The 18,850-nt window shown below is 52.0% G+C and overlaps 7 protein-coding genes across 7 annotated transcripts in view; 5 read left to right on the top strand and 2 right to left on the bottom strand.

Moving 5' to 3' along the window:
* Positions 1 to 1,238: 1,238 nt before the first annotated feature.
* Positions 1,239 to 2,188, top strand: GLOTRDRAFT_136867 (uncharacterized protein; the record flags this gene model as incomplete). The annotated part of the gene is made up of 2 exons (XM_007865171.1): positions 1,239 to 1,876; positions 1,926 to 2,188. The coding sequence occupies 2 exons, from the start codon at positions 1,239 to 1,241 to the stop codon at positions 2,176 to 2,178; spliced, it is 891 nt and encodes a 296-aa protein (XP_007863362.1). The 3' UTR covers positions 2,179 to 2,188.
* Positions 2,189 to 3,779: 1,591 nt separating this feature from the next.
* On the top strand, positions 3,780 to 4,306 carry GLOTRDRAFT_119962 (uncharacterized protein; the record flags this gene model as incomplete). The annotated part of the gene is made up of 3 exons (XM_007865170.1): positions 3,780 to 4,003; positions 4,057 to 4,205; positions 4,227 to 4,306. 3 exons carry the CDS (start codon positions 3,780 to 3,782, stop codon positions 4,304 to 4,306), a joined length of 453 nt encoding a protein of 150 aa, XP_007863361.1.
* Positions 4,307 to 5,109: 803 nt separating this feature from the next.
* On the top strand, positions 5,110 to 5,809 carry GLOTRDRAFT_126569 (uncharacterized protein; the record flags this gene model as incomplete). Its single annotated transcript, XM_007865169.1, has 2 exons — positions 5,110 to 5,510; positions 5,560 to 5,809. 2 exons carry the CDS (start codon positions 5,110 to 5,112, stop codon positions 5,807 to 5,809), a joined length of 651 nt encoding a protein of 216 aa, XP_007863360.1.
* Positions 5,810 to 5,954: 145 nt separating this feature from the next.
* On the bottom strand, positions 5,955 to 7,252 carry GLOTRDRAFT_72118 (uncharacterized protein; the record flags this gene model as incomplete). The annotated part of the gene is made up of 4 exons (XM_007865168.1): positions 5,955 to 6,114; positions 6,170 to 6,375; positions 6,432 to 6,902; positions 6,964 to 7,252. 4 exons carry the CDS (start codon positions 7,250 to 7,252, stop codon positions 6,070 to 6,072), a joined length of 1,011 nt encoding a protein of 336 aa, XP_007863359.1. The 3' UTR covers positions 5,955 to 6,069.
* A 227-nt stretch (positions 7,253 to 7,479) lies between these two features.
* On the top strand, positions 7,480 to 15,523 carry GLOTRDRAFT_35556 (uncharacterized protein; the record flags this gene model as incomplete). The annotated part of the gene is given in 17 exon segments (XM_007864645.1): positions 7,480 to 7,692; positions 7,752 to 8,437; positions 8,696 to 8,794; positions 9,593 to 9,902; positions 9,969 to 11,009; positions 11,149 to 11,908; positions 11,976 to 12,088; positions 12,140 to 12,286; positions 12,300 to 12,473; positions 12,526 to 12,789; positions 12,845 to 13,157; positions 13,257 to 13,581; positions 13,638 to 14,310; positions 14,359 to 14,491; positions 14,546 to 14,700; positions 14,753 to 15,313; positions 15,368 to 15,523. The coding sequence occupies 17 exon segments, from the start codon at positions 7,480 to 7,482 to the stop codon at positions 15,521 to 15,523; spliced, it is 6,123 nt and encodes a 2,040-aa protein (XP_007862836.1).
* On the bottom strand, positions 15,488 to 16,627 carry GLOTRDRAFT_56679 (uncharacterized protein). Its single transcript, XM_007864829.1, has 6 exons — positions 16,477 to 16,627; positions 16,371 to 16,422; positions 16,299 to 16,316; positions 16,177 to 16,249; positions 15,985 to 16,121; positions 15,488 to 15,935 (listed from the first exon to the last, which is right to left on the bottom strand). The coding sequence occupies exons 1-6, from the start codon at positions 16,526 to 16,528 to the stop codon at positions 15,728 to 15,730; spliced, it is 540 nt and encodes a 179-aa protein (XP_007863020.1). The 5' UTR covers positions 16,529 to 16,627; the 3' UTR covers positions 15,488 to 15,727.
* Positions 16,628 to 16,738: 111 nt separating this feature from the next.
* GLOTRDRAFT_36023 (uncharacterized protein) overlaps positions 16,739 to 18,850 on the top strand; it is a gene marked incomplete at both ends in the record, with an annotated part of 4,381 nt that continues 2,269 nt past the window's right edge. Inside the window, 4 exons of the mRNA XM_007864688.1 lie at positions 16,739 to 17,443; positions 17,492 to 17,699; positions 17,756 to 17,878; positions 17,931 to 18,035. Of these exons, the coding sequence (XP_007862879.1) occupies positions 16,739 to 17,443; positions 17,492 to 17,699; positions 17,756 to 17,878; positions 17,931 to 18,035 (1,141 nt within the window). The remainder of the gene's footprint in view (positions 17,444 to 17,491; positions 17,700 to 17,755; positions 17,879 to 17,930; positions 18,036 to 18,850) is intronic.

The following is an 18,850-nucleotide window of genomic DNA, read 5'->3' as shown; positions in this document are numbered from 1 at the left end:
CTGGTCCTGATGCAACTTGAGTAGTCTCTAGATTTTTGGTCGCCCTCTTTCCGCTGTAGGAGCATTAACTTCGTTCGGTACATGCTGCTGACATCTGCAGCTCTGGCTGTCCCAAAAGGGGAACATGTTGAAGCTCTACCCTTCAGAGCTCATTTTAAAGACACCACGCTCGGCAGCATACCTCAATATAGCTTAAAAACATATATGTATTGCTACTCATTACTTCTACCAGCCCATGGGGGGAATGGATTATTATCAATATGCGCTGGAGCCTATCATGGTACAGAATAGGCTTTATCGGTCGATACGGCACCCAAAACAGACACTAATTGAGCACAACTTTGGTGTCACTTCAAACTATGTACCTGAAGCTCATTAATTCTTTCTAGAGGGTCGCGACGCGCTGGGGAACGCGGTTTATCTGACGATTCCATAACGCTAATGAGGTCACGTGATCGGAATATGCGCACCACGCCAAATGCCGCGCGACTAGATGCAGCCTAGTTATATGCCGACTGCCCTCCACCTGCCTTATAAGGGAGGCATTTAATCGGTCGCCTTTGGGAGACTAGCACGGGGGCGCAGTAAAGCTACCTCCCTCTCGATGGGTCTTTGCCGCACATTTGCCGATACCCGAAAAGGGTATATTTGGCGCGGACAAACAATGCGCGCGGAAATGCGATGTTCAGTTTCTTATGCAAGGCACTGTATTAATATAATGTATTTACATAGCCAGCTTACTCAATACGCTATTTTGAGTGACGTGACCGGCGGCGGCGGAGGTCACATGATGTTTCTCGAAAAGGTAATATTTGGTCGTGTTTACGCGGGGGCGCAATAGCAAAGACGGGTCACGGTACCACCAGGCACACCAGAGAGTGCTATCCACTGAAGATACTACCGATTCTTGGGGAATCGGAATATTATTCAATTTATTGTGAAGGCCTTGGGTGGCACTGTATCATGATATATCTCAACGTCCGTCACCAACGTCGACGATCTCATTCTGAACTCGCACCTGCACGGCTGCACTCGCCATCGACCTCTGTGCTCCTTTTGACCCGGCGCTCCTTGCAAAATGACGGGGAACGTGACCGAACATGACAGTCGCTCGGCAAGTAGTCTCTGTCGCGTCTGGAATTCCAACCCTCATATGAGTACAGTGCCTTGACCTATTCTCTTCAATCACAATACGAGGACTAGCTGAATCCTCAGATGGGGTGCCCATTCCTCTCACGATGACCCGTTCCCTGTCGTTTCCAGCACGTCTGTGGTGCCCCTGCAGCAATTCGTTCGTGTGGGGCAATAGCATGAAGCCCCGTCCTCCCCCCGTCAAAGGGTTACAGCTTGAGCTAGAACTTGACAAGTGTATTGGCGTGGGGCGAAGTGGTCATGTTTACGAAGCTCACGTACTCAACGCTAAGCAGTTACAGCAGTCGCTGGGCGGGTTCAAAATACCACGACTGTGCGTCAAGCTCGCTGAGCCCAACCGATTACGGAGCCTCGCCCGAGAGGCCTGGTTCTATGAGCAGCTTGATGCGGCCGGTGCTCAGGGCGTTGTCGTGCCCCGGAACTTTGGCTTTTTCACAACACAATGTTCGTTCTCTCAGGTTGTTCCCTGGCGAGGTAGTAGTTGGGCATTCCACGACGAAATGGAACACCCAGCAGACACCAGCGACATCCATGATTGGCTTCCGCAGGAGCCAGAGCACCCTGCGCTCTACCGTGATGACGGGGAGAAGAGTAACGAAAATTCACAGTGGAAAAATTGGAAATGGGACAGGAACGGCGTACAAGACGTCGGACTGATGATCATGGAAAGACTGGGGAAAGAGATGGACGTGCCCGCTATGTACACCTTCTACAACGGCGAGAGGTATGTTGTACCTTAGCTCTCCGAATCGAAACCTCACCAGATACCTCAGGAAGGAAGTTCTCCATTTGTTGCAAGATCTTGCGTGGGCGGGAGTGTGGCACGGCGACGTGCGTTTGAACCAGATCGTGCGGCGCAAGCCATCCTTAGTTTGCCCTCGCCATGGATATGCGCATCGTTGGCGGGTGATAGACTTCGACCGTTCGTACGCCGTAACTGCAGTCGATGAGGAAAGGGCTCTCCTGGCTAGAGTAGCGCATCGAGTCTTCAAATTGCCGACCTTTTGGGGTGGCGGTAGTGAATAGTCTTGCTCCCGAGCGCGCTCTTGCGCACACAAGAGTTCGGATAGCCCATCAATTATACCTGTCTGTTAGGAAGGCGAGAATGCCAGTGCACTTTTCGAATAGATGGATCCTATTTTTTCCAGATTAGTAAAGCCCACACAGCGAATTGTGACAATCATTGTCCAACTTGAATGGAGTCGAAGGCGATCTGTACATGGGGAGAAGCATCGCATAGAACGCAACTAGAGCTCAGTGAAATACCCTGAGTTCTTGGCAGCGGTTAATAACAAGCTGTAATTAACAGGTTAATTACTTGTCAATATCTCAGGGTCGGATTTCCCTTGGTTAATTACCCTGAACCGGGTATTCGGGATATGGTTGTCCAAGGAGACTCTGGGCAGTGTCGGGGTGTATCTGGTGTTTCGTGAGCGACTACAAGCCACTCTACGGAGGACGAGACAGTTATGCCACCTACTATCCAGGCAATGAGGTTGTTTTCGTCGTGTGCTAAGCCTGGTCTCTCACGCTGCTCGATAACTTGTTCCTCACAGTAATGCTCCTACGAAGGCTTTCAAGTGCTCCAAAGAGAACATGTCTCTACATTTATTGAGGCCTTAGGGATGTGTTTTACGAGCACCGACTCGAATGTACTGTCGAGGACACGGAATGTGGCCAAATGTGGCCTTTCGGTTATTGACAATGTTAATTACATGTTAATAACTACAATTTTTGTTAATAACGTTGATAACGCTGTCGAGAACCCAGCGGAGAGTAATTCACCGAGCTCTAAACGCAACATTGTCCATCCAGTGTTTTCCAAATGCAAGTACGTCAAAAAATGCGCCGAGCGTCTGAGTCCCATCTTGCCCGATGCGTCGCGTCCAGTGGCACGACGCGACAACGACGCGACGTGTCTCTCCGTCCGCTCAGGCTGGCAGTGCCGTGACGTCACGCGTATGCTCCCTGAAAGTTGAAAACAAGCTCGTGATAGTTACTGTGTTGGCCGCATGCCACAAATCATTCCGCTGAGTAACGCCGCTGGTCAATCACTGATGGACCTGCCCCACCCTGAAAATCGCTCAGTAAGTAGCCTCCGTTGTGTTGTCATAACCCTCAAATGAACCTGAATCCAGTGTATGGATATATTCTCCTCAATCACGATACGTGGACTAGCCGAAGGCTCAGGTGGGAAAACCATCCCTTTCGCAATGTCGCGTTCCCTGTCGTTTCCCGCACTTCTGTGGCGCTCCTTCAGCCCGTCGTCCGTATGGGAGAGAAGCATGAAGTCTCGGCCCCTCCCTGATCAAGGGTTACATCTTGAGCTTGAGATTGGCAAACTCATTGGTATAGGGCGAAGCGGGCATGTTTATGAAGCCCCTGTACTTAACGCCGAGCAGTTACAGCCGTCACTGGGCGGGTTCAAAATACCCCGACTGTGTATCAAGCTCGCTGAGCCGAATCGATTGCGGAGCATCGCCCGAGAGGCCTGGTTCTATGAGCAGCTTGATGTGGCTGGTGCTCAGGGTGCCATTGTGCCGCAAAACTTTGGCTTTTTCACAGCTCAGTGTTCGCTCTCTCAAATCCTTCCATGGAGAGACCAAAGTTGGGCGTTCCATGGAGAAATGTCTGAGCCAGAAGATACTAGCGACATCTGTGACTGGTTGACCTCCGAGCCCGAGGAGCCCGAGGTCTACAGCGACGATGAGCATCACAGTAACGAACATTCACAATGGAAGCACTGGAAATGGGACAGGAGTGGCATACAAGACGTCGGACTGATGATTATGGAAAGGCTGGGAAAAGTGATGGATGCGCCCGCTATGTACACCTTTTACAACGGTCAAAGGTATGTTGCACGATAGCTTGCTCTCCAGCCCACAATACCACCAGATGTTTTAGGCAGGAAGTATACCATCTAGTGCAAGATCTTGTATGGGCGGGAGTGTGGCACGGCGACGTCCGCTTGAACCAGTTCGTGCGGCGCAAGCCGTCCTTGGTGTGCCCTCGCCATGGATACGCACATCGCTGGCGAGTCATAGACTTCGACTGTGCGTGCGCCATAACCGCAGTGGATGAGGAAAGGGCTTTCTTGGCTCGAGCGTCGCACCAGATCTTTAAATTTCCGACGTTTTGGGGTGGCGAAGAATAGGACAGTCTCAATATTATAACGCATTCCATTCGGACAGAGCACTGGCAATACTAAGGCGAAGCGCAGATTGTGGCATTCCAATAGAGTCGAAAGCGGTCTGTACATGGGACAGGTATCGCATAAAACGGCGCGTTGTCCACCCGATGTATTCCAATTGGGAATACCAAAGTATATGGGCAGTGTGTCGCGCGTCGCAACCACTGGAGTATTTACTAGTTACTGGCCATGGGCGTCTCTCGCGCGCGTTCACTGGGAATGCGCGTGACGTCACGGACACGCCTCTTCAACACTGAAGGCTATGGGTTTGTGTCCCATAAAAAAGGTTCTGACCGCCCCTTGTACAGTGGTAATAGGTACCGTGTCAACCCCGCAAGACACGTCCGACTACTCATTCCTCTCAGTGTCGACGTTGGTATACGATGGACCTGCGACAATCTGACAATCGCTCGGCAAGTAGTATACCTTCCTGGAGCTCGGACGCTTGCGCTGACCCTCATACCAGTGCCTGGACCTATTGTCCTCAATCGTGATTCAGATACATGGATTAACTGAATCTCCAGATGGGGAGCCCATCCCTCTCACGATGAGCCGTACTTCCAGCACTTCTGTGGCGCTCCTACTGTAAATCCTTCGTGTAGGGCAACAGTAGTATGATGCCCCATCCCATACCTATTCAAGGGTTACACCTAGAGCTTGAGATGGGCGACCTCATTGGTCAAGGACGAAGCGCCCACGTTTACGAAGCTCGGGTACTCAACGCTGAGCAGTTAGTCTTCATTGGGTCGATTTAAAATACCACGACTATGCATCAAGCTCGCCGAGCCCAACCGATTGCGGAGTATCGCCAAGGAGGCTTCTATGAGCAGCTTGATACGGCTGGTGCCACCAAGATTATTGTGCCCCGGAACTTTGGTTTCTTCATAGCCCAGTGTTCGCGTTCTCAGGTCGTTCCCTGGCGGGACGATAGTTGGGCGTTCCACGATAAGAAGTTAGCAAAGACCTACGATATTTATGACGAGCTGTTTTCCGAGTCGGAGGATCTTGAGTACTATAGCGACGACGAGCACAAGAGTAACGAAAGTTCACAGTGGAAACACTGGAAATGGAACAAAGATGGCATCCAGGACGTTGGATTGATGATCATGGGGAGAGTGGGGAAAGAGATGACTGCGCCCGCCATGTACACCTTTTACAGCGGTCAAAGGTGCGTCGCACGGTGGCTCTCCATCTCCGGATCTCACCCGGCAGTTTAGGGAGGAAGTATATCATTTACTGCAAGATCTTGCATGGGCAGGAGTATGGCACGACGACCTCCGCTTATCCCAGATTGTGCGACGCAAGCCGACCGTAGTGTGCCCTCGTCATGGATACGCACATCGCTGGCGAATCATAGACTTCGACCGTGCTTGCGCTATAACCGCAGTGGATGAGGAACGGGGTTTGTTGGCCAGAGTGTCGCACCAACTCTTCAAGTTGCCTCTATTTTGGGGTGGCGATGAATAGAAGAGTCTTACACCCTGGCACCCTGATGCCCGTCGTCACTTTTGCAAGAGGCTGCGATTAGCGTCAGTTGCTGAGTGCAGTGAGGATGCTCTCTCTCTGCATCACATTCCAGGTTTTCAGAGTGGTGAAGTACATACAATAGATTGCGGCTCTCATTCGTCCAACAAGTCGAACGTTGCGTGTACAGGGGACAGGGAGAAGGCATACGTACTTAGGCATCGCTCGTTCCTGACCGTTCATGGCGAGAATCAAATGATAAGTCATGGATTCGCCAGGAACTGGTGGAGACTAAACGATGGTACAATCTATGGTAGGAAGGTAAATCAGGTTGTGTCGGAAAGAACAAAATCATGAACGAACTTCGTTGTCTTTGTCAGCGCCGGTGGTCTTAGTCGAAAGTGCCGAAGCAGGGCTGGGGCTCTCGGTTGTAGGATTTAGGCGGATACCAGCAGGCCTACTGCTCTCGGCTGGCGACTTCACTTCCATCTCATGTAGGAACGACCATATGACGGAAGTATACCGAGCAGAGAGCTCGATACCTGATACAGACTGATAGCCCGTTCGATCTGAAATTGCCGGTCAATCATTAACACTCATACATTAGATTGACGAACACACTCACGGAGGATAGCACTATTAACCTGGTCAGCAACAGCCTCCCGCCTCTCGGGGCCCATGTATCGCGCCACAGGACTGTTCTCGGGCACAGTATACGCCAGTAGACTCATGACGTGCTTCAGCTCGTCCGAGTATCGCTTTCTATCGTCCGCATCTGGCAGGGCCTGAACGAGGACGTTTAGTTTGCGAGCAGATTGAATGAGTTGAACCTTGTGGGCGTCTGTGTCGGCGTGAGCAGGTGTCGGGGAGTCGGAGTTGAGGGGGACAGTGCGCACTGCCTCGATGAAGGCCTGTATGCGCAGATTGAGGTTGATGTGCATCGGTTCGAGGGAGCGTGCATAAAGGAATTGGCTGGATGAGGAGGCCTGTGGATCATAAAGAGAAGACGGAGGAGCAGAAAGTACTGTTGGGAAGTGTTTATTGACCATGTCTGTTGCTTGGTCGATACGGCCTGCGAGAATGTTTCCGCGGATTTCTGGCAGGCGCGGAGTCATTACGGTGGGGCAACTGAGCTCACTAGAGGGATATGTGCTTACCTCTGCGCAACTCGAGTGATCGGATGGCTTCCGGGGGAAGAGACAGCGCGTCGGAAGGCCGCGGGGTCATGATTTCGTCCCCATCCGCGTCTAGCTGTCTGACGCCACTGTCGTTCAGTAGCGCTTGTGCCGTATCAGTATAACAGTTCTGAAACAAATAGTCTATGACTAGCGCCCTCTGGGGGTTGGGGACCTTGTCAGGATCATTCGGAGAGGGACTCGGGAGCACTCTCACCAAATATTGTGGTACTGGATTCAATAAATGGGCGTTCGGGGTCAATTTATTCATCGCTACTGTACGAGACGACATGGCAGCTTCGTCTTGAGAGCTGTGAACCTCCTTAGACCTCCTTGCCGCCGTGTGCAGTAATCCAGAATGAAGAGCCACTGCGGCAGCACTGTCCTCGGACACGGAGGCATTCCGACGTGCCGGGTCACGTGGATTGCGCCATAACAGGACCGCCGCGGCCGTGGACTTGGGAGACTGTATTCCAAGTGCATTCGTCCACAACGTTCATGACTTCCTGGATAACGTCTTGGCTACCGCCTCTGCCGTCCATTGATCTATCCTCTGCCCTACCTTCAGCTATCCAGAGCAGATTTATATCATTTGTACTCAAGCGTACCTTAGGCCATTTCGTCAAGCCAGGCCAGTTCGATGTCAACCAGGTGGACTCCCAGATCGGTTCGGGTTTCGTACAAGTGAGGGATTTGAGATTGGATGAAGATGTGCGCGCGACTTGAATAGATCCATCATACGATCTGCTTTACTGAGGCATCGTGAGTAGGCTATTAACCGGTTGCTGCAAGGGATCCCACTACGGCTTAAGGAGGGCTCGGTAGCGAGCGTCATGGCTCGCGTGCCCTGGCCAAATCCAATGACTTCTACTATTGGGATGTCCGTCCAATCTCTTCAATTGACACTGAGTGTCGTCCCTGGAGTTAAGCTGAAGCCCCCCAACTCTGCACAACTCGCGGAGTCCGTAGCGTCGGTGGCTGAGACGTTCATACATGAGGAACTCTCCTCCAAGGAGGAAGCCGTGCTACGGGAGTCGATTCATTCTGACGCTCCTGGTGGCGCTTTTCCTGCTGCTGAGGAGATGAAGAATATTCCGGGAGGGTTCGACGTTGACGTCGACCCATTCCACTCGCCTGATGCTGAAGGCCATGAAGGCGTGGACAGGCAATTCGACCCTGAAGGCGTCGGTATATTTGCCACCCTCATTGAAGGACTGCTTTCGAGGTTCAAGTTTGACGCTCGCGATGTGAGGATCACAATATTGGACGAGAACAATGCCAGTTTCACACTCGCAGTGCCGGACGTGCAATATACAACAGAGTCGCCCGAGAGTGCTGAGCCGAGTAGTCAGGGTGGGGGAGTAAGTCGGGTGCTCACTGTCTCTGGCGTGACACTCAGTACCCGTTGTCTCCGCCCTTCGCGCATCCGGTCGTCGCTGTACGTTCCGTCCACCGCGTCGACGTTATCTCCTGTGTCTCCTGTTGACAGGTCTGCGTCCCATTCAATTCGCAGTGACTTTGATGGATCTATTCACTCACAAAGCACTGACCCGAGTGGGGCGCAACCGATCCGGAGCAGGACTGTGTCCCCTGTATCCACTCATCCGGACTTCCCGTCCGGCGAGACACCAACTATTCATAGCAGGACGCGCCCTCCTCCACGCACTTCCGTGCAGGATCTTCCTTCAAGCTATGTCGAGTCTCGCCCAAGTAGGACACCGTCCCCCGCTTCCTTTAATAGCTCTGATTCCTCCACGGACGAAGAAACTCAGATGATGATGTCTCAGTCACTGGCATTTCTTCCTCCCCGTCCGTCAGAGTTGTTATACAGCCCTCGACCAGAGGCTATACAGGAACAGGAAGAGGGATCCGCCTCCATATCCCAGTCGGTAGCGTCTGTTTCTGTCTCTGACATCTACTCCGCGTATCATGTTACCGAGGAGCAGAATGACCCCGGTCCAGCTTATTCAGAATCGCCGTTCGTTGACCATGAACTCTCAGACTTTAGCTTGGAGGATACACCTGACTATCGACGAGCTCGCCCTTCCAATCCACCGTTATTGCAATCATCGTCCCAGAGCGACCACGCTAGAAGACTGGAGTCATCGAGGCAAGACTCTCAGACACCTGTCTCACGTCCAGTTGCCTCGATGATTTCGCTTCCACCGCCGGACTCGCCGGAAGGCCCTCCCTCGCCCGTGGAGTTCATGTCCTCAAGCCAATATCACGAAACTTCATCCCAAAGGTCCGCCGGTGACACTGGCAACAGCTTACGTTCGCGAAGTCATCCAGCGGCAACTGGTGCATACCTGGGTCCCTGCTCGCTCACAGGCGAGCTACGGCCACCCTCCCCCGCGGCCTCAGTGGCCGATACTGCATATCACGATCCAGAGTCGCCTACAGATAAGGTACGACCACCATCGCCGAGTGGATCAGTGGGGAGCATTATGTATCAGAGTGCCATGTCTTCGCAGGAATCCCGATTACACATGCCGGGCGCCATGTGGCAGAGCACCGTCTCGGACGTCCTGGAGGAGAGTGGGAGTCAGGGTGATCCATTCCTGTCTGAGCCGGGGCACGCTGAAGAAGGTACTAGCATGGAGCAAGGTAGCCCATCTATCCAGGTGGAAGAGCGCATACCAGCGTCTGCCTCGAACCCAGCGGAGGAGCGACAACCATCTACACCGCCCACTGCCTCACCTGGTTCTTCTTTACAGGAGCAAATGGAAGCCATGGAGGGAGATATAATCCTATCTTTTGGCTCAGAACCTATTCTGATGCGGCTTACGACTCCTTCCCTTCGCGCATCAAGTGCGCAGGAAGCCAACCCACCGGCTCCTTCCGCATCGTCAAAGCCGCGAACGAAACAGTCTAGAGACATGAAGGGGTCACAGAAGGGTAAATCGCAATTGTCCATCACAGTTGGTGTCATAAGCGTGGCAATATCCGCCAGTCATGTGCAGAGTATTCTGCGGATCATCTCTCAGCTGCCATCTTCCCCGAGCCCACGACCAACACCCGCCAGAACACCTGAACCCGGTGTATTGGATCAGCTGTCTGTAGAGGCGTCGGTGAGAGGAGTAGTGTGCATTGTGCTCCTTTCACCATCGGCCTTTGCGGACCAGGGAGCAAGCCTTCGTATGGAGGAGTTCTTCTCACATCCTCTGGTTCCTCCCAAAGGGATCGGCAATTATTTACGGCTCCACTTGGAAGCATTATCGCTGCGAATATCTTCATCCGCTGCAAAGCCTTCAACGAAACGGAAGACTACTGCGAAGATCAAACCGGCGCCAAGTACCACGAACGCGACATTCGAACTTCGTGAAATATCAGCCTTCGCATATTTGCGTGACAATGCTTTCGCAGACGACCACTCCGGTTACCACATTATGCCCATCTTAGTTACTGACCCGAACCTGCCATCGCATTGCACATCTCGACACAGTTTTCCAATGGCTGGTTACCCTTTCCAACAAGATGCGGATGCACCCGAACTCCCTACTTTCGACATCATGGACTGGACAGATCCACGGCATCGAGCCGTGTCGTCCAAGATCAACACATGGCGTACAAAGGCTGGCACGCGCCGACGATCTGGTCACAGATCAAGTTCGAGTCCTGGATTGAAATCACTTACTCCTCTCTCGCCCTCGTCATCTCGCTCAGACGGTCACGATACTCAAGATGTGACCTCAGAGCATCGGCCCGTCTACGCTGTCAAGACGACGGCCACACTGGGGGTAGATGTTTCTGCGGTGAGAATAGATATTGCTCCCCTGCACTTTTTCCTGGACCTTGGTCTGTTCTCATTGCACATCGGCAAGCCGGGGGAATCCGGGCTATTGTCTTTCCTCTCAGAGGCTACAAGTTTTGAGGTGAATAGCCCGAATGTTGAGGATACCCAAGACTCGGATGAAGAGGATGAACGTGATTGGGCTGGTGAAACCACCCCGCCTGCTACCCCAAGAAGGATTGCGGACGTTAGAGAGAGCGAGAGAGAGCGAGAAAGGAAAAGATTGGAAGCGCTAGTGCTTCAAGATCTTGATCTGTCTTTTGACTACCGAGCGCAAGACGCCAGAGTGCCCATCAGGGCTGCTCCCAAGGCTAGGGGAAAGGTCAGAATATCTTCCCCGTGTAACTCAAATTTTTGATGACCTTGCAGTGTAGAGGACGTCTGGAGCGGCATGTCGAGCCTCAAGGTCGCCTGATATAGTACTGGCCGTACCTATGATCCGGGTTCAGGTTCGCTGTCCCCCGACGGCTGGCCGAACTCCTCGTTCGGGGGCAATAATCTTGGATATTCACGAACTCGAGCTGTCAATGGGTCCTCAGTCCCTTCATCAGGCACCTACTAGAGCCCGATTCGCCGAGTTCGTAGATATACCTGATGATCTACCTTCCCACCCTGAGGATAACAGTAGCAACGAAGTCCTTCGTGCCCAGTGGGGCAGAATGCTTGTCTCTTACGCTCCTGTGGGTGATTCCAAGGCCATGGGCATTCTATCGTTGGGTCCTCTGTCGACGCCGAGCGAGACAGCTTTTACGTCGTCCGCAGCACGTCCTAAACACGTCCTCGCTCTGCTCCCTCGACTGCGTTTGATGCATTCCCCCCTTCCTTCTTCTTCGGATGCTAGCCTTCCTTTACATGCTACGGTATTCGCTATAGACTTACCCTCCGCATACGTGGTGTTGTCCAAGCCCATCTTTGATGGGATCCAGCTTTGGGCGGATGATATCACTCAACTCTTGGAGAACGCCACGAGGTATTGGATACAGGATGCAGATAGTAGCAAAGCTACCAGCTTGATCGGTAGCAGATATTTTACTCGACAAGGGAGCAGCGGTGCCGCAAGCGACGCAAGTCCCAGTTCAATTGTCCAGCCCACCCGTAGCAGTGAATTGGTAATGAAACTGAGCCTTAGCGAAGGTAAGCACGCCTCTAATACTAAGACGAAAATCTGGTTGTCGCTGATGCCTTGGTTTGCATCTGTCAGGGTTCGTACGTATTATGCTTCCCCGAGCTATGGATCAAACAGGATCACCTCGCCCATTTGATTTGTGCGGATCTGACCTAGATTTACTGATTGAAACGAAACCCGAGGGAAAGGTGCGTCGGCCATTCTTCGCTGAAGGGACACTTCATTTCATTGGAGAACAGGATGAAACTGTGATGACCTTATCTGTTTTGAATATCGGTATCCGCGATCTTGACGCGACAGGAGAGGTCCTAACCATGCTGTCTTTAACACCCTTGCGAGACCTGGTCGGTATATTCACTCGGGATCCCTCTTATATCTCAGTAATGGTTGGACTTAAAGGCATCACCTACGAGACCTATGCTCAAGCTCCGATTTACTTCAGCCACCGTTTCGGATCGGGGAACAGCCAAGCAGTCAAGAGTTAGACTATCTTTGGCAGGTTTCACATACAACCTGCTACCGGATTTACAATGGGCGTCCGACTTGGGTCAATTCGCCAAAGCCCCGCCTGGAGTGAGAAGCCATTTCGTCATTACATTCTTCATGGGCTCATTATCTATCATAGGCCTTCGACTCCATGGTTCCCAGTGAAAGAACTCAAGTATCTGTCCGAATTTTTGATGGCTCCGTGCGTCTACTCGCCCCGACCCATCCTGGGGCGATGGTCGTGCATGTGGGCGAAACTGAGTTCAACACGGATATTGTTGGGGGCTCACCCGACATAGTGTTCCGTCTGACCGTACCAGAGCTTTCGGTGTTCATGATCGATGACAACGCCGCAGTTGTAGAAACCCCCGCCGTCTCTGGCCCTAGCAAATCTTATTGGAAGGTATGTCCGTGCGGTAGTCGCCTTCCTCGCGCAACGCGAGCTCAAAAAATTTTAGAGTACCGGTTACGCGTTGCTTTGTGAAGTCATTGATTTCCAGTTGAGGTTCTCTAGGGTCAAGAGGCATGTCCTTCCAGAAACTGAGGTCTGCTCCTCTTGGCCACGCTTTGTGTCGCTTATTGACCTACATTCCCAGATTATCATACAAGGGCTGGATCTGCGAATTCACTTATGTGCGGACACTATTGCAGCTCTGACCGCCTTCATAAGCGACTTCGGGACATTGTTCCTTCCACCGGCAGCAGAGAGGTTCGTTGAGTCTACTAGACCCGTGGAACACTTTCTCAGTTGCGTTCAGAGGGACGGCCCCCGTGTTGAAGCGAAGACCAACCGATGTCACGAATGATCCCTACCGCAGCCTAGCATGTAATTCTCTTCTAGCTCAGTGGTCTGGTCCATGCTGACACTAGCCCAAGATTCCATGGACGAGCACGCGTTCAAAAGAGTCCCCGAAGTTGGAGCGGCGCCTGACATGATCAGCGACGACTTACCCACTAATCCGGACTATCTCGATGCTTCTTTCGGAGCAGCTGCAGGATTTCGTGAGTTGACGGACGACGACCTCGATGAATTCGACGAACAAGACATTCCCACCAGCGAAACGCCTTCTTATGTGACCGGTATCGTCTCCAAAGTCGGAGGGGAGACGATCAGGATGCTAGACCCGGAAGGCATTCACATAATAGAGGACTACTTCGAGACAATTGCACCGGAGTCACTCGATGAAAGTCCCGAGTGGGTGTCGTCTTACGCACCTCCAAGTCCCTGCTCGCTGATTGGCATACTTATAGAATCGACGAGACCACGTTACGTGTCCGCGCTGATGATTGTAACGTTTCACTTTTCCTCTACGATGGCTATGACTGGGCAAGGACTCGTAGAATTATCGAAGAGGAAATGAAGGCTATGAAACGGCGACTAGCGAGGATACGTCAACTGATTGCAAGCGGACAAACGTACGACCCACACGTGGAAGAGACGAGCGCGGTCCTGTTCAATTCCGTTTATATCGGGTTGGAACAAGATCTAGACGAGATGGAGCCCGGTGCAATTATTGCCGCCATAGATGAGGAGCTCAAGGAAGACTTCGAGAACGAGACTCAGAGTTCATGGCAGTCTCTTCGACCTCAGGCTGCTGGAGCGCCTGCTACGAAGTCTACGCGTCTGCGGCATCGCAAACTGACTCGCTCGAAGGGACCTAGCATTGAGATCCGCCTTGCGTCTGTGCAAGCTACGGTGGATCAATATGGCCCTGATAAAGGCCTTGCCTCAAGAACATTCGCTACTGTTAAGGACCTCGAGATCTTGGACCATATCAAGACTTCTACCTGGAGGAAGTTCCTCTCCGAACTCATAACCGATTCTCGAGGCAATATGCGGGAGACTGATTCCAACATGGTTCGGATGGAGCTCTGCAATGTCCGGCCAGTGCCCGGAAATCCTTCTGAAGAAGCCAGAGTAAAGGTGGGGTTTTAACAGGTCTCCCCAGAATTGACACTGAATTTGCCCTAGGCGAAGATATTACCTCTCCGATTGAATGTCGATCAGGATGCTTTAGACTTCTTCAAAAAATTCTTCAGTTTCCAGGATCAGGAGGCACCTAAAGCACCACCGCCCAGTAATCCCGATGAAGGGATCTATATACGTGCGCGCCATATCTTTCTTTCTGTGCCTTAGCTGAGTCAGACCCACAAACCAGAATATGCTGAGATATTCCCTGTCGATCTCAAGCTCGATTATAAGCCACGTCGCGTGGATTACAGAGCCTTGAAGGAAGGAAAGACTATTGAGCTCATGAACTTTTTCCATTTCGATGGGGCGGAGATGACCCTTCGCCATCTCACCTTGTATGGAGTGAGCACAAATACAGTTTTTGTGTGCATCGCGAAAACTGACCATAACTCAGATCACTGGTTGGCCGCGCCTATTTGACATGCTGAACGACCTGTGGACGCCGGACGTGAAGGCAACTCAGATGGTCGACATTATTTCGGGCGTGTCGCCTATCCGATCTGTCGTCAACGTGGGCTCCGGGGTTGCAGACCTTGTCCTGCTGCCAATCGCCCAGTACAAGAAGGATGGTCGGGTAATACGCGGCGTCCAGAAAGGCACGTCCGCGTTTGTGAGATCCACGGCCATGGAAGCTATCAAGCTAGGCGCTCGTCTCGCGACCGGTACGCAAGTAATCTTGGAGCAGGCTGAGAACGTGCTAGGAGGCCAATTCGTCGAGCCTCTCACAATGGAGGCACTGCAGATACCCGGCGATGATGAGTACGGGGAGCCGGGAGCAGAATTATTGGGCCATGATGAGGAGGCGCAAGATCTTATCAGCCGTTATGCAGAGCAGCCTAGCGACATCAAGGAGGGGATACAATCTGCATACAAGAGTCTTCGAAGGAACTTCAGTTCTGCTGCTCAAACCATTCTGGCGGTGCCCATGGAGGTGTACGAGCGGTCAGGCAATGAGGTCAGGACTTGCAGGATTGAGTACAACGAGTTTATTAATCCGTTATTCCCTCAGGGGCCTGTGCGTGCGGTAATACGGGCGGTGCCAATAGCTGTCTTGAAGCCGATGATAGGAGCAAGCGAAGCCGTCAGCAAGACACTTCTCGGCCTGCAGAATACCTTGGATCCTAGCGTCCGCCAGGAAGCCGAAGCAAAGTATAAACGTCGCTGAGGATTCGAATTATCAGATACACAAGCACAGACGTTGTAGCATCAGGCGGCATCTCTCCCATCTGTAGGCCTACATATTAGCATACACACACTGTATCATAGATATGCCACCCTGTATTATACATTTGCATCCCAGGGCCATTCGCGTGCGACGCAAATAGGTGATGCAAGGGACTCTGACTCTAACCATACCGCAAATAATACCTCAATCGACATCCATACCCATGGACTGCCCTTCTCCGGGGATAAGTGCACTCCGGGACTTGGATGAGGCAGGCACCTTGATCTTTTCCCGGACCATGACGGTTTCGGACTCCACAGTCATGGGTTGGACCAGTTTGACAGAAGGTCTTGACTTGATTTCCGACTTCTTCGTCCGGTGCGCCTTCATCTTCTCCCTCGCCGCTGCCATTCTGTTCGAATGGTCAGGAGGGTACTACGATACGAAAGGTGGGGACGCACCTGTGCTTCCAGAAGGCATGCTCCCTCCTCTTCTTGATCTCCGCTATCCGCTTCATAGCCTTCACCGTTGTCTGCACCAGCTCGCGGTCGTACCGTACAGGAACGTTTCTTCGCTTCTCGAAGTCAATAGTTGAATCCTAGGAAGGATTAGAGGGTTTTATATCAACAAACCAGAAATGAAGTGCGACGTACGACCGTCATCTCCTTTCCTGCCGCCTTTCGGAACGCCTTCGTCCATCTCACTTTACGGGGGTTGCGTTTCATTCTAGATGTAGATCAGTATTGCGAATCCAGAAGCGAGTACGGGTACGAACTTGAAGTTTTTATGGCACCTAGAAATAAGATCGTTAGATACAAGCCACTGTCTGCAATCTCTTGGTACGCACTTTGATGTGCAGAACCGGAAAACTTTGGCATCGTTCCTCACGAATGCGGAACCTACAATCCAGGGTCAGAGATCGACAAAGGCCGGAGAAAGTGAAACCCACATACCATGACCAGGATAAACGCTTTTTGAGCAGAAGTAGCACTTCTCAATCCTCATCGTATGGGTACAAAGATCAACGTGTTATACACGGGGAGTGTGAAGCCTTCAATCCGGGGAGGCTGCTCCCTGCAGTCGATCGAAAAGTGCGATGGCCCGGCAACGTCCGGAGCCAAATAGAGCCAATCTCCTTGGGTCTCACGTGACAGACGCGACCTTGCTCATCATCGCCCATTGTCACGCGTAACTCACCACGCCTGTCGCCACATAATGCTACGACGGACACCAACCACCAAGGACGGCGCTGTCGTTGACAGACTGCAAGACAGCAACCGCCTGAACAAGCCGTTCAAGCCACCCACCCTTGCATCAGCTGTCGTCCGCGATCAGCCACAGCGCAAGCGCAGACGCGTTTCCTACAGGGAAGAGGGAGCTGCAGAGGACTCTGACGCGGAGGAGAATCCAGCATCTAAGAAGAAGAGGAGAAAGAGTGAGGGTGATGCTGCCTACAACGAGAATGACGCTAGTCCTGCAATCAAGAAATATCCAGTGTACAAGCCCAAGCCCTTCGACCAGATAGCGCGGACATTCTCCATACCGAAAATGCGGAACAAGGATGGAGAGATAGTCCCAGTTACGCCTTCTAATGTCTCCCTAGGTATCCGGCCTCAGCCCAACATAATCCCCCGACCGCTGCACGATCCCATGGAGGACCATGCCATAGTACTATTCGATCCCACCGTTGACGACGGCGAAACAGACGAGGAAAAGAAGGAAAGGGAGAAGGAAGAGGAGAAAGAGAGGCTGCTGAAGGAAGCGCAAGAGAAACACGCTGGACTGTATAATCCTCATAAGAGTCTGAAAGAACTGCTGGGTGGCGGTAAAGAGAAGAAGAGGAAGAATCAGAAGGTACCTGTTGTTATCGACCCGACGCTGTCTAAGGTACTCCGCCCTCATCAAGTTGAAGGAGTCAAGGTAAGAGTCAGGATGTTAACCGTTCTCAGGTTGCTCACCCCTCAATAGTTCCTTTACAAATGCACTACTGGAGCGGTAGAACCTGGTCAGTATGGCTGCATTATGGCCGACGAGATGGGTCTGGGGAAGACTCTGCAGTGCATCGCTCTCTTATGGACGCTAATCAAGCAATCCCCGCGGGCCGGTAAGGGGACCATCGAGAAATGCATCATCGCTTGCCCCGCAAGCTTAGTAAAGAACTGGGCTAATGAACTAAGTGCGTGTATCCTCACAGCTACTCTACTTTACTACTTCACTTAATCATCTTTCCAGCCAAATGGCTGGGGAAAGATACGATAAATGCGTTGGCGGTAGATGGTAAAGGTGGTAAGGCAGAGTTAGTGCAAAGGGTGGAACGATGGGTCGCCGCATCAGGCCGAAACGTTGCTCAGCCAGGTATTTCCTTGTGTCTTGCGCGCTATACTATACGAACTCACTCTGCTTGCAGTGATGATTGTATCCTACGAGACTCTGCGCTCTATCTCGCCCTACCTGGGCTCTGCTAGTATTGGCCTTCTGCTTTGTGATGAAGGTCATCGACTCAAGAATTCCGGTAAGGATAGACAATTCACTTCGACCCGACCTGAGTATCATTTGACAATACATATCAGAGTCGCAGACGTTCCAAGCACTGGATGCACTGGATGTTAAGCGACGTGTCATCTTGACAGGAACCCCCATCCAGGTACCTAATTCCTACCTCTAATGATTTGCAAGTGCTGAGTATCGCAGAATGATCTGTCCGAGTATTTCTCCCTACTTAACTTCGCTAATCCCAATTTGCTGGGATCCAAGAACGACTTTCGCAAGAACTTTGAGAACATCATCATCCGAGGCAGGGACGCGGATGCCACAGATGAGATCAAGGCTAAGAGCGAGGAGAAGCTGAAAGAACTGGGTGCTCTGGTGACGAAATTCATTATTCGTCGGACGAATGACCTCCTGTCGAAATACCGTACGTGCAATACACCTGGTCTGTGTCCGCTTACTAACATCGAGGATCCAGTACCCGTCAAATATGAGCAGGTTGTGTTTTGTGGATTATCAGAATTCCAGCTCGCTTTGTACCGCTTGTTCATAACATCATCAGAAGTGAAGGCTCTCTTGCGAGGGGCTGTTGCGCAGCCGTTAAAGGCCATCAACATATTGAAGAAGCTCTGTAATCACCCCGAACTGCTCGATCTACCGGGCGATCTACGGGGATCGGAAAGTCTAATACCCCCAGATTTTTGCAGCGCAGCCACGAGTGCATCCGGTAGCCGTGGCAGGGGTAGCCAGACTGTACATTGCGATTGGGGTGGCAAATTCTTAGTCCTGGAGAGGTACCGCTCGTGTTCCTCCGTTACTGAGACAGAGTCACAACGGCCT

The sequence above is a fragment of the Gloeophyllum trabeum genome, assembly GCF_000344685.1.
Source record: "Gloeophyllum trabeum ATCC 11539 unplaced genomic scaffold GLOTRscaffold_00003, whole genome shotgun sequence".
In the NCBI taxonomy this organism is placed as follows: Eukaryota; Fungi; Basidiomycota; class Agaricomycetes; order Gloeophyllales; family Gloeophyllaceae; genus Gloeophyllum; species Gloeophyllum trabeum.
This window is presented reverse-complemented; position numbering and strand designations above follow the sequence as displayed.